This window comes from Anarrhichthys ocellatus, unplaced genomic scaffold, assembly GCF_004355925.1.
Source record: "Anarrhichthys ocellatus isolate YVR2014 unplaced genomic scaffold, GSC_Weel_1.0 scaffold13, whole genome shotgun sequence".
NCBI lineage: Eukaryota > Metazoa > Chordata > Actinopteri > Perciformes > Anarhichadidae > Anarrhichthys > Anarrhichthys ocellatus.
Genome location: NW_022280043.1, coordinates 2573604 through 2596453, shown reverse-complemented (window position 1 = coordinate 2596453; position 22850 = coordinate 2573604). Strand labels below are relative to the sequence as shown.

Genomic DNA, 22850 nt, shown 5'->3' with positions numbered 1-22850 from the left:
CATACCCATGTTGTCCCTCAGGGCACTGGCCTCACTGTGAGGATCATAGTTATAGTTGGGCACAAGTTTGAGACGCATCTTTGAATAAGTCTCTGCATTGGACAATTTCAGCTTCACCTCTGGTTGAACTCTGGCAAAAGAAAAAGTAGAATTCAGCACATTCTGGACAGCTATGAAATGCAAAAGGACATTATGTTTTCAGATAACTGTTTTACTCTCATAGTGAATTAAATCTTGGTCAGAGAGATTTTTTTCTAAAAGGTTGTCTTACTTGTTGGCCCAAGCTCCTCTCTCACTAGTCAAAAGCCTGCGGAGAGCTCGCCAGTGCTGCCACACCACCCCCTGGTGACTGGAGCTCTGCTTCTGACAACTATGGTACCTGTTGTTCTCAATTCTGACTCGCTTCAGGTAGGGGTCCACGATCACTTCCTGCTTTCACACAAACACACAGAAATGTGAGATCAGTGAAAGGTTTAACTCTGTATTCTTAGCAAGCCGTGACATGATGGCTGTTGCATGAGGCGTGAAAGTTTTATAACCTGAAACTTGGACTTGCTGTCTGATCTTTCCTTGTCCCTTTTAAAGGCTGTATTCATCAGGTCATCGAAGCACGAATTCCAGAAATTGGACATGATGTCATGGCTCCTCCCAAACGTGTCCAGCTCGTACTGCTCCATGGTGGGCTGAACCTAGAGGTGGGCAGAAGTGGACAACTCAAGAAAGTCAAAAACCTTCACACAAGAATCAGACAAAAAATAAATAAAAACACATTTAATGTAGAAAAAAAATGATGTACCAAGTAAAAACAAATAAAACAAAACATTACTAAATATAACTAAGATAATATGCCACTATAACTTGATACGAATGACAAGCTTTCATTTCTGTTACGTTTCCCATAAGCCATGATTTTACATTTAAATTTTTTAATATGATAACTTACAAATTCCTAAAGGAAGAACACGCATGTTAGATGCATGAAATGGGATAATTCTCTTTGTTCAAATGAGAGACAGGACTGGAAATACGCTTCCCCATTTCTTTAACTGTTTCCCTTTATCTATTTATTGTATTAAGAGGAGATATTTTCGACAACTACCACACAGTTTAAAGTCACCTGCTGTTTTCTTCTTCCTCCCTACTGCTGTACCACTTCATGCTAAAACCATGAAGTTGGATAAACATACAAAAACCTATAGAACTACCCCAAACATTAAAACAAATTGTAAATTGCAAACAGACACTTAGACATGCATGCTTGAGAAATCAGTCCGGGCCAAGTTACAAAACAGTCAAGGCAGCCAAAGTTATGCCACATTGACTAATGTATTGCAGGACCTGTATACTAAAGTAATCTAAACGAAACAGATTTATGAACATGTACTGTCACACAGAGCAATGAAAAATCCACCTCTCAGCTGGATGTGAGCGAGTCTGGCATCAGTTTCAAGTGTGAGCATAAACTGGTCTCTGCTTAAAATACATTGAGGGGGCAGCTAGAAAGCAATTTAGGGAGTTTAGGGTTGTTTTTTTCTACTTTCTAAAGTTGTGATAGCAGTACTAAAAATGTGAATTAGATTTCTCAGCCTAAGACCAGGAGGCAAGATTGCGAAAATCCTGAATGTACACTAATGTGACAAGGAACAGAGCCAGCAGTATCTCAGAGAGGGTTGTTGATTATACCTGCCTAGTCACACAAAAGACTCCACAGACTCCCAAAGCAAAAATAATAAATGACATCTATTTTTAAATGCACAGCCAAAACACTGACCTGCTGCTGGTAAAACCCTTGCCACTCCAGTGTGTGACAGTAGGCCTTCAGGTCCTGGGCGAAGGTGGTGCTGCCGTTAGTGACGGGCAGGTTGGGGAGTAGGTTTTGGAGAGTGACGGGGTCGGCATGCTGGTCGAGCAGTGTGCGCACGACGGGCACAATCTGGGAGAAAGTCTCTGCCTGTCCACAGCTGGTGCTGTCCACTACACCTCCAGGCCACAGGGGGGCGCCCAGCTGCCCCAGCAGGAAGCACACCTCCTCCCAGCTCAGACACAGCACCGTCTGGAGGAGGCTGTGGAGCTTCACGTAGGCCATCACGCACACCTGAAGAGGGGAAAGAGGCAAATCACTTGCTATGCTTCTAACTCAGAGCCTGTCCATGCAGTTTATAAAGAAATATGCTGAAAACAGTACTGTACAACTTTGGAGATGAACTCAACCAGCAGTATGTACTGGAATGCCTTATGGTCAGATCCTTTATGACTGCTCTCACAATCCTACAGAGAGAGCAACAGCAGCCATAACTCTGAGAGGAGCTGCCCTTTCATACAGAACACTCCCTAATATGAATGACTGCAATATCTTTGAAAAGAAACCCATAGAAGGAATGGTATTTTTAAACTGGCTTTATCCGAGTTCTCTTATCAAGTTAAATAAATACTGTACCCCCCTTTTTAAGTTATTTCCATCTAAATTCAATCGCACAGGTGTTCGGGTTGTGAAAGACATGTACAGTGAGAAACAGTAATGGTTGGTGTACTGGCTCGGTGATGGACAAGTTGAATGTGCAGCTGACCTGTGAGTGCTGCTGTTTGATATATCCAGTGATGATACGCAGGCCAATCTGGGCCATTTCCTTCAGTTCTGTGTTCCCAGGGCTACCAGGGGTGCTATGCCAGGCCTTCAACTTGTCCAGCAGGTTTACCACCCCCTCAAATATCTGCAATACAACAAAAAGCGTCAACAAAAGGATTGAACAAAAAGGCTAGACCTGTTTCCACACCTTGCAGCATCTACGACAACCTAAACCCATTCAGGACATCATATACAGCTTAATTTAAAAAGATAAATCAGATGCTACCTACATCCAACCATGACTCTCCACCCTTCAGTAAGACATGACGGGAACATCTTCCCTGACATTAAACATAGTAACTGACAGCGACCACACCCAGATGTCCATACTTTGTGTTTAATGTTTGACAATCAAGGGTTAATATTACTTATTATTATTTACTTATCCAATGTAACCATCAACATTATATCATCATGACAATGTAGTCCGACATTCAAAGATTTATTTTGTATCTTAATCATTGTATTTTGTAGCCCCAGCACAAATTATTATGGCTTCTTTAAATAATAAAGCCGAATGACACAATCACTTTAAAGACAACACCCTCGATTGTTCTGCACACAGTGTGTGCCGAACAATGCTGCATTACTTTTTGGCAGGAGAACACTTATAATTCATCAGCAATCTAAATTCCACGGGTGTTGAATAGATCCATTTATAGAAAGCAAACATGCGGCCTGCCTTGCACTGGAACATAGTAAACTCCTACTGCCTGTACTGCACTGACAGAGAAGTCTCACGACTGCTTCTGTCTCACTACTGTAAGCAATTTTCAATGCCTAATGCCAAGCATGGTGGAGGTTTGTGATCAGCCACTTGAAATGTGATATTTTAGGATTCAATTTGAGCTACAACTCAGTAGGTGTTAAGTCCATGCTGCTGGAATATCATCCAATAGTTCTGGTTGGTTTATTAACAATGTTCTTATATACGTAGTTGTAAGATATAATATCAGGCTTTGTCAGGAATTAAGGGCTTATTTACTTCATTGTCCCTCGTGAATTCAAAGTCGACCCAACCTTTATCAAGATGGAGGCGCTCCATAATCATGAAATTACCCAAATAGAATATGTCAGTGGTCCATCTGTTTTAGATGGGATAATATGCGATATACCTTTTCACTCCACAGCGTGTGGTTGTCTGTACCCTCAGCAAACAGGAAGTCCTGCAGCAGCCTGAGGAGCCGAACCAAACTGGGACAGAAAGGCAGAGACACTCCCTGGGCGTCCCTCAGGTCGGACAGAGACGACTCCAGCATCATCTCCAACAGACTGGCACAAAGAGTGGCAAACAGACTATGAATACATCGCCCCAGTGTGACACAATAACATATCTGAATGTTCAGACAAAAACGTGCCACAGCTGTAGGTGTGGCTCAATTTGTTTTTCCATTGCCAAACGGCTTCAATGTCAATTCAATGTGCTTGTTAGCTGAGGGTAAGTCAATTTGAAATCACCGTCACTGACCTGCGTTTGATATCATCGGGAGGGCGGACCAGTTGGCAGGAGGAGCCCAGTTTGGTGAGAACAGAAAAGACCTGTCCTCTCTCTCGCCACACCACGTCCTCCGTCGTCTCCGCCCCGCTGCCGCTCCACAGCACGGAGAAGACAATGTTGGTTAGCAGGTTGCACAGCTCTTCCTCAGGGGTCTGCTGTAAAGCAAACAAGACTCAGTCCCACATCCCAGAAAAAAATCTTAGACATTAAACTCTCAAATAATGGGCTTGATTATCAGTTATTGTCTAAGCTGAGGAAGCAGCCATACCTGTGGGTTGGACGTATTGGAGATTGTGTCTCCAGTTGGAGGGTCTGTCCCATAGCTGGTATCATCCAGCACGTTGGACAGACTGGAGCTCTTCCTGGGTCTGGCAGGTGGAAAGGGTTTGCAGTGCTCAAGAGGAGATGGTGTGTTTGTCAGACTTCCTGCAGGTGTGTGTGTGCCAGTGTCTCCCATGCCCCCTAGCTCCATATCAAACGGGTTGCTAAAGGGGGATTGGGGCTGGTAGTCTCTCCCCTCCTCGTCCGGGCCAGATGTGGGGACATCAACCACGTTGGAGGTGGAGGACGAGTGACTTCCTTGGTCCACCGAATCAAAATACTTCAAATGGAGGGAGCCGGTGAAGGTTTTAGGCGTACCTCCACCTCCGCCTCCACTTGGAGGCGACTGGGATAAATCAGAGAATCCATCAGAGATGTCCCGCCGGCCACCTACATCCACCTCATCCTCGATGTCCTGCGAGGTGCGGTAGCTCAGGAAGATGTCTGAGTGCGCGTCTTCTATTACCAGAGCCTGATTCCTGCACAGCGGTGGCCGGTTGTTTGGCTCGAAGGAGCTGTGGGTGCTGGAGCCTGCGATGCTGGCAGCATGGGACTCGTAAAACTCTTTGACATAGAGCTTGGTCAAAACATCCTGCCAGCCGGGCTGCCTTGCAAGCTGCTTCACATAATCTTCGTTGGAGTAGATCAGATGAAAGAGCTGCGGAAATATCAGAGAGGAACAGAGGAAGAGGTTGTTTTCATTACAAGGATGATAAATATGCTTAGGCTGTAACTTCACACTCACAAGTTGACTATGGTTGTTCTAGCAGAAATGTAAATAAGGTGAGCAGACTAACCTTGCGGCAGACGTCCAAGCGGACAGTGAGCTCAGCTCGATGGGATAGACAGACCACAGCCAGGAGATCTCGGAAGTTGGGGGTCGCATCTGTGGGGTGGCAGCAAATTTGATTGCATTTTAAAGTCCTTTGGAGCCTATCTCTTAATCAGCTTTCTGGTATAGATTATGTGTCCTTTATAAACTCAAGAACTATGTAGTATAAATATGTAACAACAGTAAACTCAAGACAAAGTTACAAGTCTCTTATTCTTATCAGTTTAGTTGTTGTGATGAGTTTATAAGCAGCTGTAGATTCTCAGAAAAGTCCTGATGAAGCAGATGAGTTTTTGAACGTTAAAACTGCTCACTTGACTTCTGACGTTATTGAGAAACACTCAACATTTCCAGTTCACTAGACCCGAGAGACATTACCTGTAGCAAGGACCTGCTCGTACAGACATCGCACGGTGGTCATGGTTACCGGAATTTCATCAAGGAGACAAACCAGGCCAAGATATCCGAAATCCTTCAGTTTGATGCGCTGCTTGTTGCGCTCAGAAACACGCTCGCTTTTGAGGATTTTGTATAAAACCTGCAACATCGAAGGGAAATTATGTAAGAGTTTTTTTTAATCTGTTTTGATAATACATCACATGGGAGTTTGCGGAGAAAGGCAAAAATGTGTCAAGTGATAAGCTGAAGCATTCTAAGAAGAGGTCAAGTCTTTCGCTCTCACCCTGAAGACCCGCTCTCTGGCCTCGTCTCCGAAACTTGGAGTGAGCAGCAAGCAGTACAGCTGCTCCACGCCCCAGTCCAGCAGCATGGCCTGCACCTGCTCACGAGGAGGGCTGCCCTTCAAGAGTTCATAGAGCACATCCGAGGCCATCACAGCCTGATAAAGAGAGGAGAAGTCATGAGGAACGAGGAGAGAAGTGAATGAGGACGATGAAATGCCAAGAAATATGGATTTAGGGAGGGTTTAAGTTTTAAGTGGTCACAAGAGGAGTTTGAAAGTACGCAGATGCCAAAACATGAGAGTAAAATAGGTGGAGGATCAGCTAAAAAGGTCAAATGATAACAAAATTAAACTCGCTAAAGAAACACAGATGAAACATATGAGCACTACCTGCTTCTCTTCTCCGACAGTCAGAATGTAGGCGAGGACACTGTGAAGGTCTTCTGGTGTAGGAGACTTGAGAAAGTCTTTCAGCAAGGCGAACAGAGAGTTTTGAATCATCTGCTTTTCTTCAGACAGACTGCTGCCATCTCTCTCCACACTATGGCCAAAGGTGTTAGTAAAGAAATAAATCAATTATCTTCTTGTGAACAGTGAAAATCATGGTTTAAAATAAATTAATAATATAGCAATAAGTATGTTTGGACTAACCTTTGAACTATTCAACTCTTAATGTATATATCTGTGTCTTATTTTGCAACCATATTGTGATTGTGAAAGGTTCACCTGTAGAATGTGCGAATGGTATCCAGAACATACTGGACCCCGTACTTCCTCTTCATGCGCTGCTTGCCTTCGTTTATCACAGAAGCCAGGTACTGCACGTGGGCTTTGGAAGAAAGAAAGAAAAACACTTTTGTCATCTCTCTCCCGTTTTTCAGAAATGTCAAACCAATATTCGAAGTTGCACCAAAGAAGTGCATTCATTTACAAAACAGGGTATCAAAGTGTAGCATGAGGCACAAATCCTCTTTTAATCTTTGCCACTGCCTGAACTCAAAACATTAATGTATTCTATCTCTGCTTTCAGCCTCCTCTTGCTCCTTTCAGTCACACATATAAAAAGGGACACAAACAGCTTCGGCAGACATGAAAAGGTCCACAGGTACAATACTCCACAACATTAGGGCTGCTTGTGCCTTACCCAGACAAACAGTAGAATGGCTTTTAGTCCAGATGCGGAAATCAAATAGAAGGTGGTGGTAGAGTTGCTGTACAAGTGTGCTGTTGCCCTCGTTGAAAACCTGCTCCAGCAGCAGCTGACAGGCCGTTAAAACGTTCATGTCCATCATACTGTCAGGAACCTGCAGGAGAGGAAGCAAGGAGGAGGGATTGTGTTTAAGTTTGTTTTCATTTATTTGGATTTATCTGTGCACAAGGGTTTGTGTAGCATACTATTTTTATTAACACTTGAGGCTGGAGAAGTGTTGCACTCAGTTGAGTGCATATTCAGTACAAGTGTTTGTGTTGAGTGTATGCCTACATTATATGTGGGTTTCTGTCTTTGCCGCTCTCAAACATGGAAACCTCGTGTGACTATTGTGACATAGTTTCCTTACAGGATGCTCCACCTTAACGTCATGTATTTCAAAATATCCTGTCAGACTGAAAGCATGTCTGTGCTGCACCAACGTAACATCCGATTGGCTGCTACCATCAGAGATTCACATTAACACTCTGTGACAATGTAAACCTCTGAACTCAAACACATGTCATCAATTTTGAAGAAATCATCGCTGTCATACTGAACTAGGCCTACAGATAAATCAGCAAATCAGATAAACTGTGTTGCCCATTACAAAGCAATGGAGGTTTGTCTATGACATGGCTCAGCATCAAACACAGCTATCATTGTACGGCCATCACTGTGCCTACTTTATACAGGTTTCTCCTTAATTCCCAACATTACTATTGCTACTATATAAGCAGCAAAAAGCGAACAAGATGGCTCGTTATGCCTGTGTGAGACCCACTAAGCAGTTTAGAAACTGAGATTTATCTGCTAAATATTACACCAAGAACTGAGAACAGTTCATTGTGAATTCCATGTCTGTCATTTTCCAATTTGGTTTTAATCTCCATATCATTTTCCTAGATTTTAAATTTCAGGCAACAGATTTTAAAGCTGATATTCTTTGTTCGCAGTGAGAGCGAGCAAGCTGGGCAAACTCTGCATAAATTTCCCCACACAAAGAGCCACATATATTTCAACAACACCATACCCACTCATTACACTGCAATTACACAGCAGAACTACAATGGAAAAAGGTCAAATACTCTCATATGCTAATCCGTTCTTCTCGCAATTAGTTCCCACTTGCTAGAGCGAACCGCCGTGCAGGGCGCTTACTTTGCTGAGCATGGCTCCTATTGTGCTCGGCCCATGGCAGTGCAGCAGGCTCTCTTGATTGACAGAGTGATGACGAATCAGGTTCTTCACCATCAGCAGGAAGGCTGCGATGCTGTTTCTCTCTAGTCTTACCTCTGAAAGAAAAAAAAAATAGGGCAAAACAACTGTTAAGATTTCCTGTGTAACCCACAGACATATTTATGCATTACCAAGCATTTTACTGAGATTATCATATCACAGGATGAGGCAGGGTATTTGTCTCACTTTTGTTATGCTGTTTGTTCCATTTATCTCATTTTGTTTACATTAGACATGTGACTGTCTAGCACATCTTGTCTGTCCTTGCATCATGCATTGTGTGTAAACTCTGACTCGCTACCATTCATAACGTCTTCTGACTCTGAACTGCACTGAAACAAATATTTAGCATTTAGCACTGCAAAAATAACCAGGAACAACAACACAGTTAGCCCTCACAATGCAGGAGATAACGGATTTATGATACTTGAATTTTGATATACCAAAATTACAAAAAAAGCTGACCTGCAGACTTGTTCAGTGGCAGCAGCATAGCAGCAGGGCTTCTGGGGGAGGTGAGCTCTTGTCCCAGCAGGTCTGCGATCTCCTGACTGCCGTTGCAAAGCTGCTCAGCCTCACATACCTGCTCAAGCAGGGGCAGCAAAACCCCTATACCTCCCACCACGTTTACAACATCCTGCAGGGGGGACAAAAAAAACAACTATATTTTTGTAACCTTCCACATTAGTCCTATTTAGATCAGAAATAGAGTCAACAACGAGCACCTGCCCAAAAAGGAAGCAGCATGACAGCATACAACATGACTGATGTTACACTGATCTGACACTTGTCATATCTAACCTTGATGTACCAGTTCACTACCCTGTGTCCTGTAAACCTGCCATCATATTGGTGATTGGGCGACAGGTCCAGACATATTTGGCCCTTGAAGGCCTGTAGAAAACATATGCACAAATGTAAACAGCAAATATTTTACTGGTGTTGTTGGTTTATTCACTTAGTGAAAGCAGTGTAATAAAATGTGCAAGTTTATTTGTGTTTCAGTGGGGTCACCTGTGGAGTGTAGTAGAGCAGAAGCTTGCTGTTGAGATCAGACAACTCTCCCTCTGCTTTGAATAGGGACACGTGATTGGGGCCTGTGATGGAGAGCAGAAAATAATGTCGGCCATTATGCAAACATTACTTGGTTTACATGAAAAAAAAATACTCTTAGGAGTATTCTGTGTTTTTGTTTATTACGGTTCCTTTACATTTGATTGTTGGGTGAACTCTGCAAAAAACTGGGTAATGTGTAGAATAACCAACATTTGCTTTGTAGCAGAGGGTGACTTACCTGCAGCATGCAGAGCTCTTGTCTGTGTCTGCTGCAGAGCCTCGTGACAGATGAAGGCGGTGCCCAGGAGCCCATCCAGAGACGTGGGTGTTCCCCACTCTGTGTCTTGCAGTCCTGCTGGGATGGTGTGCACTGGGGAGTCTCTCAAAGCCCCGCCGCGGCCTCCGGCAAAGGTGGCTGGGAAGGACTGGGAACGCATGAGGGAAGGGCCATAGGAGGGGAAGGCAAACTCAGGCGATGGGTTGGAGTACGAGGACGTGGGCAGGTTGGGGGAGGTGGTGGTGGTAGTGGTCCGATGGCCTGCAGATCCAATGCAGCAGGAGGTAAAAGGCTTCAAGAGTCAGGTTCAGGCGGGGGAGAGAAAGAGGAAGTTAGATTAATATAGGGGAACTACTCAGCTAGAATACGTCCATGGCCAGGTCACATTAGATACTAGTTTCAGTTACCTCACTGAAAGATGGAAAGCGAAGCTGAGCACTTTTAAGCTGCTCTCCGTCGATGTAGATGGTGACCAGGTTCTGACCAAACGGACGACGGCCTGGGATGTGGACTATAGCCACCGAGTGCTGTGATGAGTAAGACATGAAAGAGCACACAAATTTGTTCTGGTGACAAAACTAAAAAAAAGCAAATTTGGGGCTAAACATTTGGCGCTTACAAAGATACATCTTTGTATTGAGGAACTAGAGCAACACAGTCTCACAGTTGACAGCTTTAATTTACCCTATATTGGTAGACCGCTAGCTACTTATCTCTTTAAGAGGTACACTCTTCAATTTCTTACAGTAATTATGCTCCAAGGTTACATGCCCAGACAGCGCCCCTCAGTACATTGATGTGTGATTTTATCCTTGATCAAATCTATTTTTTATATCCGACAGGCTAAACGAAGACAAATGTTGGCCAAAATTCTAGCTGTACTATGTGTGTCCCCACTCACCCAGCATGAGTCAGTTAGTGGGTGCTCTGGCAGCGCGACAGCCATGTAGTCTTTCTTTGTGCAAACAGCCACCACCAGCACTCCCTCCATGGTGAAGAAAGCCTCCAACCCAGTTCCACTTGCTGTGAAGAAACTTCACACAAAAAAACACATTCTGTCACAGAAAAGTGTACAACGCAGTACAATCATATACATATGAAAGTTTGCAACTTCACTTCTCGCAAATGTACCTGTAGAGCTGCTTCCTGCGTGGTCCCTTGCCCATCTCATGCTGAGCCCCTGTACTAGAGGTGGCAGATGGTTTACGGTTGTTGGTGAACTCCATGTTGAGGCAGAGCCAGGCGTGAAAGGCAAAACCGCTGCCTGGCCAGCGTTGGACCGTGGGCACCATAATACCAGCCATGGGGGGTGTAAGATCAAAGTACTGCAGGGCACTGCCCTGGCCTTCTCTGGCCGCTATGGCTGAGAGCACTTGAATGACGCGAGCGCAGTAAGGGTGCACCTTCCCCACCACTGCACCATTGTCCTGATCCACCCTGAGCAGTCTGAGCAGGCTCTTCAGCTCCTCTGGTCTCAGACACATGGAGCCCAGGTCCTGCAGGAGGCCCAGCAGGGTGTCTGCACACTGCCGGTCAAGATTCTGGGGCTGTGAGAGCACCTGCAGCAGAGCCCCCACCATGTCCGCCTCCACAGCCACGGTGCGGCAGGATAAGGAGCCACCACAGACCATAGCCAGCCATTGGGCCACCAGCAGCTGAAGGTCCCTCTGACCCGACAGGTCAGGCAGCCACTGCAGGAGCAGCAGCAAAGGCTGCTCGTTACTAATGCCAAGGTGATGGGCGTGGGCATGCTCGCCCTCCACTGCCTGGAGACAGAGTGGAATAAAAAGAGTGAGAACAGAAAATAAGGTTAAAACGAGGCCACATGGTCAATAACTTGCACCCCAATTCAAATAGGAACAAGGTCATCAATAAGTGCTCATTGACTTCTACTGTTTCTGCACTCAGTGGGGATAAAGAGGAAATTAGTGTTTCACCATGTTCATCAGCTCCTGCAGAAGCCTTTTGGTGGGTTGACCTTGACTCTTAAGCACATCAAACAGCTGGGAGTAGCCAATCCTCTCCTTGAAAACCTCCTGCGGGGGAAGGAGACAGAAATAGGTTGAAGAGCGGCTCCACAAGGGATAACTAGTTGGCACACATTTGGAAGAATTACAATTAAATTTCCTAAATTAATTTTTGCTGGCGTTGTAGTCATCATAGTATGATATGCTTTATAATACATGTACAGAAGAATGAAGGATGCATGATTTAACCATAGTGGATCACAAAGGGCCTTACCTTAGCAGAGGGTGAGTTACTCATTATAGCTGTGAGGACTCCTAGCGCATGAACTGTAATACTGTCTGATCCTTTCACCAGAACCTACATCAAAATAATGAGTGTTAAAATAATGTAACCAAAGCCCAAAAAAAGTTGAACATTCTAACTGCACATGACCAAAAATGAAAACAAATCAATTCTGAGGAAGCCTCTCACCAAGTGAATGAACGATTATTCCACACGCCAATTATTGGAGCACACTGGGTCGAAGTAAGCGCACCGCTGGATCAGTCACTAAACAATCGCCTCTTTGTTAATTACTGACAGATCCCAGCATGCAAAAACAAAAGCCAACCACCAAGGAGAGAAAAAAAAAAAAAAAGGGCAGCTATTGCTGGAAATTAGGCAACATCAAAACCCCAGGACACGAGCCACAACCGGTCACACGACAGAGCAGCCAAAATACCAGGAAAAGAAGGAAAGACATGCATTTCAAAAACAACCATTTCATGCAGTATGAAAAACACAACATGCTCTTCTTGCCTCGTGTTGTCAACAGGGAATTCAGCCTCTAATTACGAATGTGATATAAATCAACACTCCCACACAAGCAAAGATTAATCCTCTCACTGATAATTTGAATCTTGACTTTTCAACGTGCACAAAGCTAGCACCAGCTTGTACTTTCTTTTATTTCAAGACGGATTCAAGTCGCCCCAAAATAACAGTAAATCACATACAACACAGGCTGTAAGTGGATACTTCAGATGGACAGAAGAGACAGATTAAAAAGGGAACTCCAGACGACAATTATCACATATAGCCACACTACCTGCTTTATTTACAAATGAGTGTAAGCCAGACTTCCTGCCCAAAGCTTCCTGTTTAAATAGCTCAGAGCAGCTAACGAGTAGAGACAAGGCTGAGTTTCCTGCTGACAGACCAATATCAACACCAAGTAGGGGAAAGTACCTGGTCCACTTCGACCTCTGAGAGTAAACATGTAGTGGGGTCAGAAACAACCTCACGCTCCGGGCTATGCATGTTGCTCTGAAAGAGCTGCAGGACACACACACACACACACACGCACACACGCACGCACACACGCAGGCACACACGCAGGCACACACGCAGGCACACACACACGCATACACACAACACAAAAAGACAGACAATTAGACAAAAAAAGGTCATCTGTCAGGTGACAGGTTTGATCCTGGTCTGTCTATAGCCACAGCGGGATACATATGTTGTAGCCATGTGTGGAAAACATAAGCATACATTTTTTTGTGATATTTCACACATTTTAAATGACACATTTTAAATGGACAGGGGTCTGACCTTGCTGTTCTGAACAAGCCTGAGTATGTGTTCAAAGCAGTTGTTGTTGAGGAACACGGCCTGCAGGACTGGCCTGTCAGAGCACTGCAGGATCTCAGGAACAGCAGCTAAAATTGACAACAAAGAGGATGTTGACATGCTGGGAAAATCGATAATTTGGCCTTCATACTGATTGAGAGAGATAAATAAAATGGAATGCTGTACGTTAAGCTAGATTTGAGACCTAGTGGACATGCTCTTACTTAGCATTTGTCTCTGGAGGGAGATCAGGCTGTCCTCCCAGCTCTGCCTCTCTAGCTGCTCACTGATCAGTGGACGGTTCCAGTTGAGGAGCTGGAAGTAGCTCTCCAGGATCGTCTTGATCTCAACCTGCCGCTCCGCAGGGCTGCTGGAGTGCAGGAGGTGGATCATCGCGGTCAAGCACTGCAGGGTCAGCCGTGAGAGCTTTGTGCTCTTGGGTTCAGGGGAGGTCTGGTTGCACCAAGCTCGCAGAACGGACAACAGGTCATCAACAGAGTGAGTGGTGATGGAAAGAAGGCCATTCTTCTGGAAAAAGAATATGGACACAGTCACCCCACTGTAATTAGTTCTAATCTGCATGTGTAGTGTTTTCACAGTAATTAATGACGAAGAGGACAGCAGACCTTTCCTCCACTGATGACAGCACCCTGGAGAAGAACGAATCTGAGAGTGAGGAGCTCTGGGATCTGCTCGCTTTCCTGGAGACTTTCTGTGAACATGTATTCAAGCCAAGGAACAATGTCATGCAAAACCAGCTTTCACTTAACCACAATACAGAAAACAGTAACACAGTGCTATCAATATATCATTTTAGTTTGTTAAAATTAAGAAAAATAAGAATAAATGTAAAAAGTTCACAGTATAATGGCTGAGCAAAAGCTTCCCCTGCAAGCCACGTCTATCATTAAGAGTTACGTGAAAAAAGTATAGCCAAAGCCTTGCTAATTGGCTAGGTATTACACAATTAGCACTTAACATTTCTAAGCATGCTATTACAGTTTAATCCTCCTAAAATTTGGACATACTGAAACTTGCCCAGGCTGTGATTTCCCCCATGGCTTATAGATTAGTGCTCGCTAATCAAATGGGCTTCTATAATTAGAATTGTTTGGACTCTGGTGATTAAAACCTGATAATTAGATGCTGAACAATTTAAGTTTTTAGCCAAAACCTAAAGCTCTTACTGACCGGACTGACCAGTCATTTTCCATTATAAGCAACATGGCAAAGAATGATTATCTAGGCGATTTGGAGCAAATAAAAAGGTCCTGGTATTTCATGTTAAAGATGACAGAACTAAGCTGTGTTTAGGCAGCGGTGGGAACAGTGAGATTCTTGTGGTATGTGAGGTCTGACAGAGATCACAGTGAAAGAGCAGACGAAAGGGAGCATCTCACCATGAAAAAGAGCAGGCAACTCCTCTGGCAAGGCCAGCGGGGAGAACTTATACTTGTTCCTCTCCAGCGAGCTCACCGCCTCCCTGTAACACACAAAGACTCGAGTTACCGCACTGACTCACATCACGCCTAGTCAGTCAAGGGCTGCCACGAATACTGCCGGCACTAATGAGGATTGACTTTAAGGCTTGGAGGCAACAAGCAAGGGTGGTTACACATCACACAACAGTTGGGCAAGATGTTAAATGCACACCATAGTGTAAGGGTATTGTGACTGAATCCCACCTCCCACGCAGTGTATCTCCATGGTGACGCAGCACACACTCACCCTGCCAGGCGTCTCCTCCACGTCTGATAAGGGTCAAACAGGCTTTCACACAGCACGAGTCCATACTGCACAACCGTCTGCAGAGAAGACTGCTCCCCTTGTCCCTTCTTAAGCTGTCCAAAATAAAAAGTTTGGACTCACATTGACACATGTGTAACGCATGACCAGCACAGATACACCTGTCTTTGACATTCCTCATACAACACATTCCAGTACATTGAATAGATGTTCGACAACACACCCATTTCTCTTTTAAGTGTAAACTAGTTCTGTTATTTCTGTGTGAGGATGTTACTGTTCACTGTCTCTCTGCTGTGTATCACACTTCTGCACAGTTTGGCTTTAAGGGCACTAAATAATCTTTGGACACTTGATATACTGAGCATGCAGTGGAGCCAAGCCCTGATATAAATCACTGAAATCTGTGTCCTGGTTGAGCTAACGTTTATAAAGGCCTTACCTGGTCCAAACAGAAATTCAAAAGCTTGATGGCTTCGAAAACAAAATCAGGGGTCTTCTCTGGGTCGATGTTCTCCATATTCCTAGAAGTAGAGAGAAACTTGTGCAATTGAGTGTTAAGAAAATCTGCCTGATGTTTGCCCAATATGACCATTTTAGGCACAAAAAATACACAGAATGTACATGTGAGGGACAACTTCCTGTGATGGAGTTGCAGCCCGTTTGCACAACCTGCATTGCAATTTAATTAATGTAATTCAAACTGTAGTTCATTTGGTTCCCTTTTCTACCATTGCTTCTTTTTTTATAAGTAAAGATTTCATTTTAAATAAAAGGAAATTGATACCTAATTTTGTACATTACCTCAAGTCAGGTACACTTTAATTTACTTAAAAAACAGTAGTCCCATTGGTCTCTAGTACCTGCCTGAATATAGTTTTACTATAAATAGTACTGCCACAAGGCATATACACAGCAGGCTGGGAACCTCACCTGCAGATAATGATGAAGAACTTGATGAGGAGCAGGGGGTGAGGGGTGGTTCTGTTGGGTTCAGCAGTGTCGGAGAGGTGCTCGGCACTCTGCCATAGCTGAGTGCCGAGGAACACCAGGACCTCCCTGGGGAGCAAGGGCACCTCGGAGCTGCACTCCTCCGGCCTGGAAGATGTGAGAGGAAGATGTGGGTAGAGAGGGGATGGGAGGCAGTAGCATAGCGGCAAAGGGCGTCGTAACAGGGGCTGCGTTTACACATAACATAAACATGTCAAAGCGGCATCTCTACAGAAGGTCAGAGTTCATCTTGCTTTGGGGAATAAAACCCGGTGGGAGCTTCTGGCAGTGTAGTTTGTTTCTACTACTCACCTCCGAGGCTCCAGTGAATGCACATCAATGAGCCTCTCAAAGGACGCCACGAACGCCTCCAACCACTGCTGCAGATAGCCCACGTCTTTCTGCAGGAGGGAGGAGAGAAGAATTGAGCGAAGAAAGGGGCCTTCACGCCTCCAGGCACATTATATGCAGCATGCAGTGTTAGTAAATAATAGTGTGTGTGAAACATGTGCACGGTTTCACAATAAATATCAATGGAATATGTTCTTTGCTTCCTCTGAAAGGGTTGAGCGTTTAACTGTGACACACTGTGGCGGAAAACATGTCACTGACTAAAGCTTATGACCTGTTTTTGTAACAGGATGTTGCAAAGAGATGTAATTCACAGAGAGGAACACATGAGCCAATGCTTTCCAAAACAGGGAGGTTCAAATTTCAGTCATAAGTTCCAAACACTCAGTACATACAATAACAACTTCTTATATGCATGTCATCGTCATAAACATTCCTGCATTATTGCGTCCTTATAGTTTAATAAAAGATGGTTTCAATTATGCGGGTATGTTTACATACAAACAGTCATTATCACAGCTTTAATCAGCCTCTGCAGTGCAATATATCCTGCCACTCTTCCCTCCTTACATCACTCTCCCGCTGTGCGCAACACAAATGTCACACGGGTCAACTTTAAACTGAATTATTTTTTTACTTTTTATATAAAGCCAGATTCAAAATTCCTGGCGATTCAGACAAGCGGTGCTACTCATGGGAACCCAGCGTTTCAAAATCAAATTACAAAAACCTGAGACACCTCAAAATGTTCCTTGATGTACCGTGTGATGGAACCGCCGGAACATTTTGATTCGCTGAGTATGCACAAAGTCAGAGTTGCTCACATTTGAGGCAGCCTTTGTAGAGCATGCTGGAAGACATGAGTTGCCTCAGATTGACTGACTCATTGTACGCAAATAACATACAGAACAGCAAAAAGCACAACAATAAATCCGGTACTTCCCCTAAGCCAACAGGCAAATAAGTCAAAAATGTTGCTGCCATTGATGCAGGTTACTTTAAAAGCTGCTGCAGTATTAGTGCTCCTCCTGTAACTGTAGCTCATTGCATGTTTAATAAAATGGAAATCTAATGCAGTTGACCCTGAACTAGTTTCTAATGCTGCATTAATGTCAAATGTACATTACCAACTGGCACTGAGTTATGAGCCAGTCCATCTCTCATTGCATGCGGCTGAGCAGGGTGCCAGGTTCTTGTGGAACCCAGTCTCAGATGAGCCTTCAGTGACGTCTCCAGCCAGCAGCTCAGAAGCTGCACACCGCTCCGTCAGACTCGCTCTTTTCTGGTCTTCCAAACGTCAAACGAGCAACCAGGAAATGACATGTCACTCTAACCGTAGCTTATTTCCTTCATTCGCAGCCTCCTCATCAAACTCCTTCCTCTTTTGCTTTTACTATAGTTGTGAGAAGATATGAAGAAGGCCCCTATGAAAAAAAAAAAAAAACTTCCCACAGCAACAACTAAGCACTGAAACTTTGTTTACGCTTTCTAAATTTGACACAGCAAAAATATGTTGCAGGAGAAACACTGAAATTCAGCTCTCTCAGTTGGAATAATTGTCACTGACTGAGCCACTGAAATGTGACAAGTTGAAGCAGTGAATGTCATAATTTACAGAATACTGTATTTCTAGTTGGAGAAAAACCAGTCCAATTGCCTTTACCACGTAACAAACGCTGGAAATTCAAAATCTGATTAGCCAGCTATTGAAAAAATAACAAAATGACATAAAACAGACATACTGAATAAAATCTCTGCATGTACTTTCTCTGTGAAAACAGGAAACCTAACTGAACAACATATTGTTTTCTGCCTGCAACATCTGGACAATCAGGTACGGGAGACTTGACTAGGAGAGGCAAGGACATATTTGCAACACTCCTTCAGCTTTGTTTTACTTTACAATAAAAGATTCAGTAGCTGAATGACTGAATCCTCCCTAACATTACTCACCATGCAACAACTAGTATTTTTAAGGACTCTTAATCATCCAGCGCTGTTGATATGTCATTAATTCTAATTCTGCCTACTGGAAATCACAATGTACAAGAACAATTAAGTGACACACAATTTGGAATTTACGAGTTCACAAACTGTATGATATGACGACAGCCTTCCTTAGCCGTCTCTGCGTGTGGCAGTAATTGTTTTCACATTGTGATTCTGTGTGTATGTGTCATTGTGACAAAGTGTGGTCCTGGAGACACCTACTCCAGAGAGAACTACGCGGTTTTGAATAATTTTACAGGTGTTTATTGTCACAAAATGGCTCTGGGAATATGGGGTTGTAACCTAAAGTCAAACATAATTTATTAAGCTAAGGTTAACTCGCACAACGGAGTCTGGAGATCAGCATTGTCAGCAAATAAAAGCATTGCATTGATGGGTGGCATATGTGCTGTGGCAGTGTTGAAGGTGTAGCTATAGAAAGGGAAAGAGAGAGACGGCTTTTACAGCCTAGAAAGCCCAGGTGAGCTTAATCAAGCTAACGACCCTGCCAACTGCCTGCTGAGGGTGGGCAGGACAGCCTCCGACAGTGGGAGATGTTCCCTAAGTTTTTACACTTAGTACAAATAAATTTAGCAAGTTAGATTTGCTTTCTAGTTCCACGTAAAAAGGAAGTATCATTTTTTTCTGTTCCCTGTCGATAAAAGTAGCCTTTTCTTTGTAGCGGTACACTCAAGCTGCATGGTGTGACTGGCACCGCTGGATTTAAATGTATAATAATAATAAAAACATTATATCACAGAAAGGAAGTGAATCTGGTTTGCTAATGAGAAGTAAAACCAGTTAGAGCCCTTCTTCATGTCTGCGCCCTTGACCTAGAAATCCTCCCTTACAAAATTGATCAACACCTCAGAAGAAATACACACTCTTTGCTCTCAGTTGCATTAACTTCTTTCCCTAAACATTGCCCAGAGCAACTAGCTCAAGGATTTATTCAATAAAGACGCAATTAGAACTGATGTCACAAACCAACCATGAGGTACCGACCCCTATAAACTGTGCCATTTAGCTCTGTTTTCTCTGCACATGGCCAAGCAGCTGTGCCGCTCTTTGCTGCTTGGCATTCTGCTTCGCTCCGGCTTCCTGCACAAGGGAAAGCAAAGAGCACTTTGATTTTCCTGGTTGGCCCTTCTGTTGGTAAACAGGGGACATCGCGGCACACAAGGGAACTCAATTACAAGGCTCACAGGATGGTCAAAGGGAGCAGCAGGGGTGGCTGCTGTTGTTGCTGCATCTCTCATATGGATGTGAATCATATGTGATCAGGAACTAGGACAAATAAACAGCAAGGTGACTGACAGCATGATGACAAAAGCCAGGAAATGTGACTTCTCTTCATAGCGAGCAGAGGAGGTGATTTCACAGCTGTGTGGATGGGGGACAGTCGGGTTGTTACTGTGGTCCATCTCTACCGCTACAGGCTTCAATTAGTCCCTCTAACAGTCTCTCAAGCTAATAATCACAGGATAATCACACACTATCTCTGTACCAGCCGTACATCTCACTGTATCAACACAAACATGCTGCTTCATCACTCACTTTCATCCAGAATAATGATGTCTAAAGGGTCTGTACTTTACCTCAGTGTGTCTTGGGTCACTTATCTCTAGCCAGAGCTTATTAAACATAAAGGCTTTCTCACTGCATCACCGAGTCATATATCCTGCTTACTTAAAACTTGTGAAAAATGTCCAAACAGCCCAAGTTAACTTACCCCCGAATGAAAATGAAAATCTGCAACGTGGGATTAATAACCTATTAAATGAATTGCTTAAGTCCTCCACAAAGTTGTCAAAGTACAGTCTTACAGTATTTATCCAAAAACAATACCCTCTGGTTGTCATCAGACACGATCTGACAAGTTAAGTTACTCCCTCAGTGATTATCACACTCTTCTGGGTATGTCCCTACCTCTCCGGAACGAGCATTCATGATGGTCTGAGTAGAAGTCTCAGATATGGATATGGAGCTCTGAAATTGTGCCAGTAAGGTGTCACTGTATGAGAGTCTTGATGTGCACGGACCATTGCTCTCACCGGTCTAGGGTAAACGATGATGACGGGGATATAATGTATCCATACAGTGTTGTCTCGACTATAGCAAATAATCAACTCTGATCAATAACAGAAGCTCTTATCCAGAAAACTATGAATGTACCTATCATTGCCTGCCTGTTTGTTTGGTAATTTCTGCAGAAAATGTTGGAAATACTGAAGTAAAAAGATGCTTCTATATCACAATGACTTTTCACTCCTGAATCTCAACTGATCTAAAAATCTTGCAAGGGGTGTGCGATTTCTTGCACAATTGGAGGAAGCAGAGCTCCTTTATCACCGACAAGCCTGAGCACGTTTGGCTTTTTATTGCAAATACAGACCAATGGCTGAGATACTGAATGTACTCAAACATGTTGGAATTAACTGTTAGGATTCATTGCAGCTTTATTATATTCTGTAACTCCCATCATCTACATTTTATAATGAGTTTACTACTTGAATGAAGATGCTGCCGGGATACAGAGGCTGATGAATGCAGGAAAAAACTAAAACAATATATGAAGACATCTGAGGAAAACCTGTTATCAACAGAGACATACAAGACTGAGATATTTACAGCTGCCAGGGTGTGTCTGTTGTCCCTCAAACAGTGTCAGGTCATTGCCACTGTAAGAAAAGGCTTGTTTACAACACTAACAAAAAGCCTATTAAACAGAGCTAAGATCTCTTGACCACTTTGGCTCATTTGCAAAGGTCAAAACGTTCCTTGATGTGTGAGATGGGATGTGTCCAGTTAAAAGAAGATATGTCCCTGCCAAATTGACAAACAGGCCGACAACAACAACATAATGTAGATTTCTATAGGAGAGGCAGGTGATTGCTCTCTGAAGTGGTTCTGCTGCCTTTCTGCAGCCTATTGTGTTCCTCTGAGTCACATAAGGTGGTGGCGTTAAATACTTGCCAGGCTCAGTTAAATCCCTAGCCTCCGCCATCTTTCATCGCAGTTTGTCAATAAGGGCAGGTCATTTGCACACATGCAAAATCCACAAGAACGTTTGGATATCTACGTTTCATTCACTGGGGGGAAATGTGTAAAGAACATATTGTAAACTTTGTTCCTTTATCCTTCAGGGCAACTAATCAAAATTAATTGAGAGCCAAGAAACAGCTAAATAAGGAAGTGATCTTGCAAATAGAGGTGCTAGACAGCTGTCACAGTCAGATTCAAAGGCACACATACACACCTATGATTGTCTCACATGGTTTATGTGTGACAGTTCTTTTCAACTTGCTTTTGTTTCCAGACAAGTAACAGGGTGGATCAGAAAGACACCAGATGACATCTTTAATAGTAGATGCTGCAAGAGGTGTGTCACTGATGCATTTAGAGTAGTTATTCCAGCTTTGACTTCTGTCCTGTGGAGAGCATTTCATTTTACTAGATTGAAATTAAGCCTTAATTAAAGCAACATCTAATAGAGACGTGTAAGGAAAAGGATCCTAGTCTAGGACTAGACATTATTCTAGTCAAGAAACCTGCCCCTTAGATCCACTGTGATAACAAGAGATCAGTCTTTATGCCCCACATTGAAGATACAGTGCATGCAATCTTGGAAATAATCTTGTTTTCTCTGTCCTCAGGCATGGGAGCAGATTGCAAACACATTAAATAGTAATCCTTAATTCATTCACTGCCAAACTGACTTTCTCCTTCAAGAGGACATGACAAGATGACATGAAAGCATGTGCAATATACTTTGACTATGAATTTGTTTCATCGTTATTACTTAGATGTTGCACAGCCAATAGAATGAGGCGCAGTCACACCCACAGAGGGCAACATCTGAGACCTAAATATAACATAAAACAATTTGACACTCCTTTTCAGATATTGCCAAAATAGTTTTCACTGTTTTTGTTATGTATATTAGATATGTATTTAATATTGGTCGGCCTATAGAGTAACAGGCATCCAGTCAAAAACACATGTTTCAGTTGGTTCCTGAACAATAAAACAGGCTCCATAACAACATTATTGCCATTATGGTTTCCATGCGACATGCTTAACTCAGGAACCGGAAGTAGCCTCAGTGACACCTGCATCGCAGGTAGGCTGCAGAATTAAACACACTTCACGAATTGGGCCAATATGCTTCAAATAGCCTACCATCATGGCTTGCGCTACTGCTTTCAATAACTTAAATGACCAAGTGGCACTGATGATATGCTACAATAGCTCGAGTAGCCCAACCACTCGGTAAAATAAGAGCTGCTGTACAAACAGAAGCGACTTCCTCGTGTAACCGTTTACAACAAACGACAGAGACATGGCTGAAGTAACGTTACACACACACACACACACACACTACGGTCATGCGTTTCATCGGGTCTTGTTACAAACTTTAGCCAGAGGACCTGCTGGCTGCAACAGGTGTCACCGTCAGGTTCTTCCACACT

At 43.6% G+C, this 22850-nt stretch overlaps 1 protein-coding gene across 4 annotated transcripts in view; it reads right to left on the bottom strand.

The window, feature by feature from the left end:
* The window catches only part of nbeal2 (neurobeachin-like 2), a 32278-nt gene that overhangs the window by 8821 nt on the left and 607 nt on the right, over positions 1 to 22850 (bottom strand). The window contains exons 1-34 of one of the 4 annotated variants that reach the window (XM_031853131.1): positions 17517 to 22829; positions 16351 to 16439; positions 15982 to 16146; positions 15491 to 15572; positions 15031 to 15143; positions 14703 to 14785; positions 13929 to 14014; positions 13527 to 13830; positions 13285 to 13391; positions 12916 to 13002; positions 11962 to 12045; positions 11658 to 11756; positions 10852 to 11486; positions 10622 to 10754; positions 10128 to 10247; positions 9682 to 10012; positions 9402 to 9484; positions 9189 to 9281; positions 8853 to 9024; positions 8310 to 8443; positions 7104 to 7263; positions 6686 to 6788; positions 6350 to 6500; positions 5960 to 6115; positions 5656 to 5815; positions 5243 to 5331; positions 4393 to 5103; positions 4095 to 4279; positions 3742 to 3898; positions 2568 to 2711; positions 1772 to 2095; positions 540 to 689; positions 272 to 429; positions 6 to 130 (exon numbers count right to left, since the gene is read on the bottom strand). In XM_031853131.1, the coding sequence (XP_031708991.1) occupies positions 6 to 130; positions 272 to 429; positions 540 to 689; positions 1772 to 2095; positions 2568 to 2711; positions 3742 to 3898; positions 4095 to 4279; positions 4393 to 5103; positions 5243 to 5331; positions 5656 to 5815; positions 5960 to 6115; positions 6350 to 6500; positions 6686 to 6788; positions 7104 to 7263; positions 8310 to 8443; positions 8853 to 9024; positions 9189 to 9281; positions 9402 to 9484; positions 9682 to 10012; positions 10128 to 10247; positions 10622 to 10754; positions 10852 to 11486; positions 11658 to 11756; positions 11962 to 12045; positions 12916 to 13002; positions 13285 to 13391; positions 13527 to 13830; positions 13929 to 14014; positions 14703 to 14785; positions 15031 to 15143; positions 15491 to 15572; positions 15982 to 16146; positions 16351 to 16439; positions 17517 to 17546 (5803 nt within the window). In that variant the 5' untranslated portion in view covers positions 17547 to 22829. Of the gene's footprint in view, positions 1 to 5; positions 131 to 271; positions 430 to 539; positions 690 to 1771; positions 2096 to 2567; positions 2712 to 3741; positions 3899 to 4094; positions 4280 to 4392; positions 5104 to 5242; positions 5332 to 5655; positions 5816 to 5959; positions 6116 to 6349; positions 6501 to 6685; positions 6789 to 7103; positions 7264 to 8309; positions 8444 to 8852; positions 9025 to 9188; positions 9282 to 9401; positions 9485 to 9681; positions 10013 to 10127; positions 10248 to 10621; positions 10755 to 10851; positions 11487 to 11657; positions 11757 to 11961; positions 12046 to 12915; positions 13003 to 13284; positions 13392 to 13526; positions 13831 to 13928; positions 14015 to 14702; positions 14786 to 15030; positions 15144 to 15490; positions 15573 to 15981; positions 16147 to 16350; positions 16440 to 17516; positions 22830 to 22850 lie in introns of those variants that run through there. The other 3 variants (XM_031853129.1, XM_031853130.1, XM_031853132.1) reach the window with 3 other exon arrangements.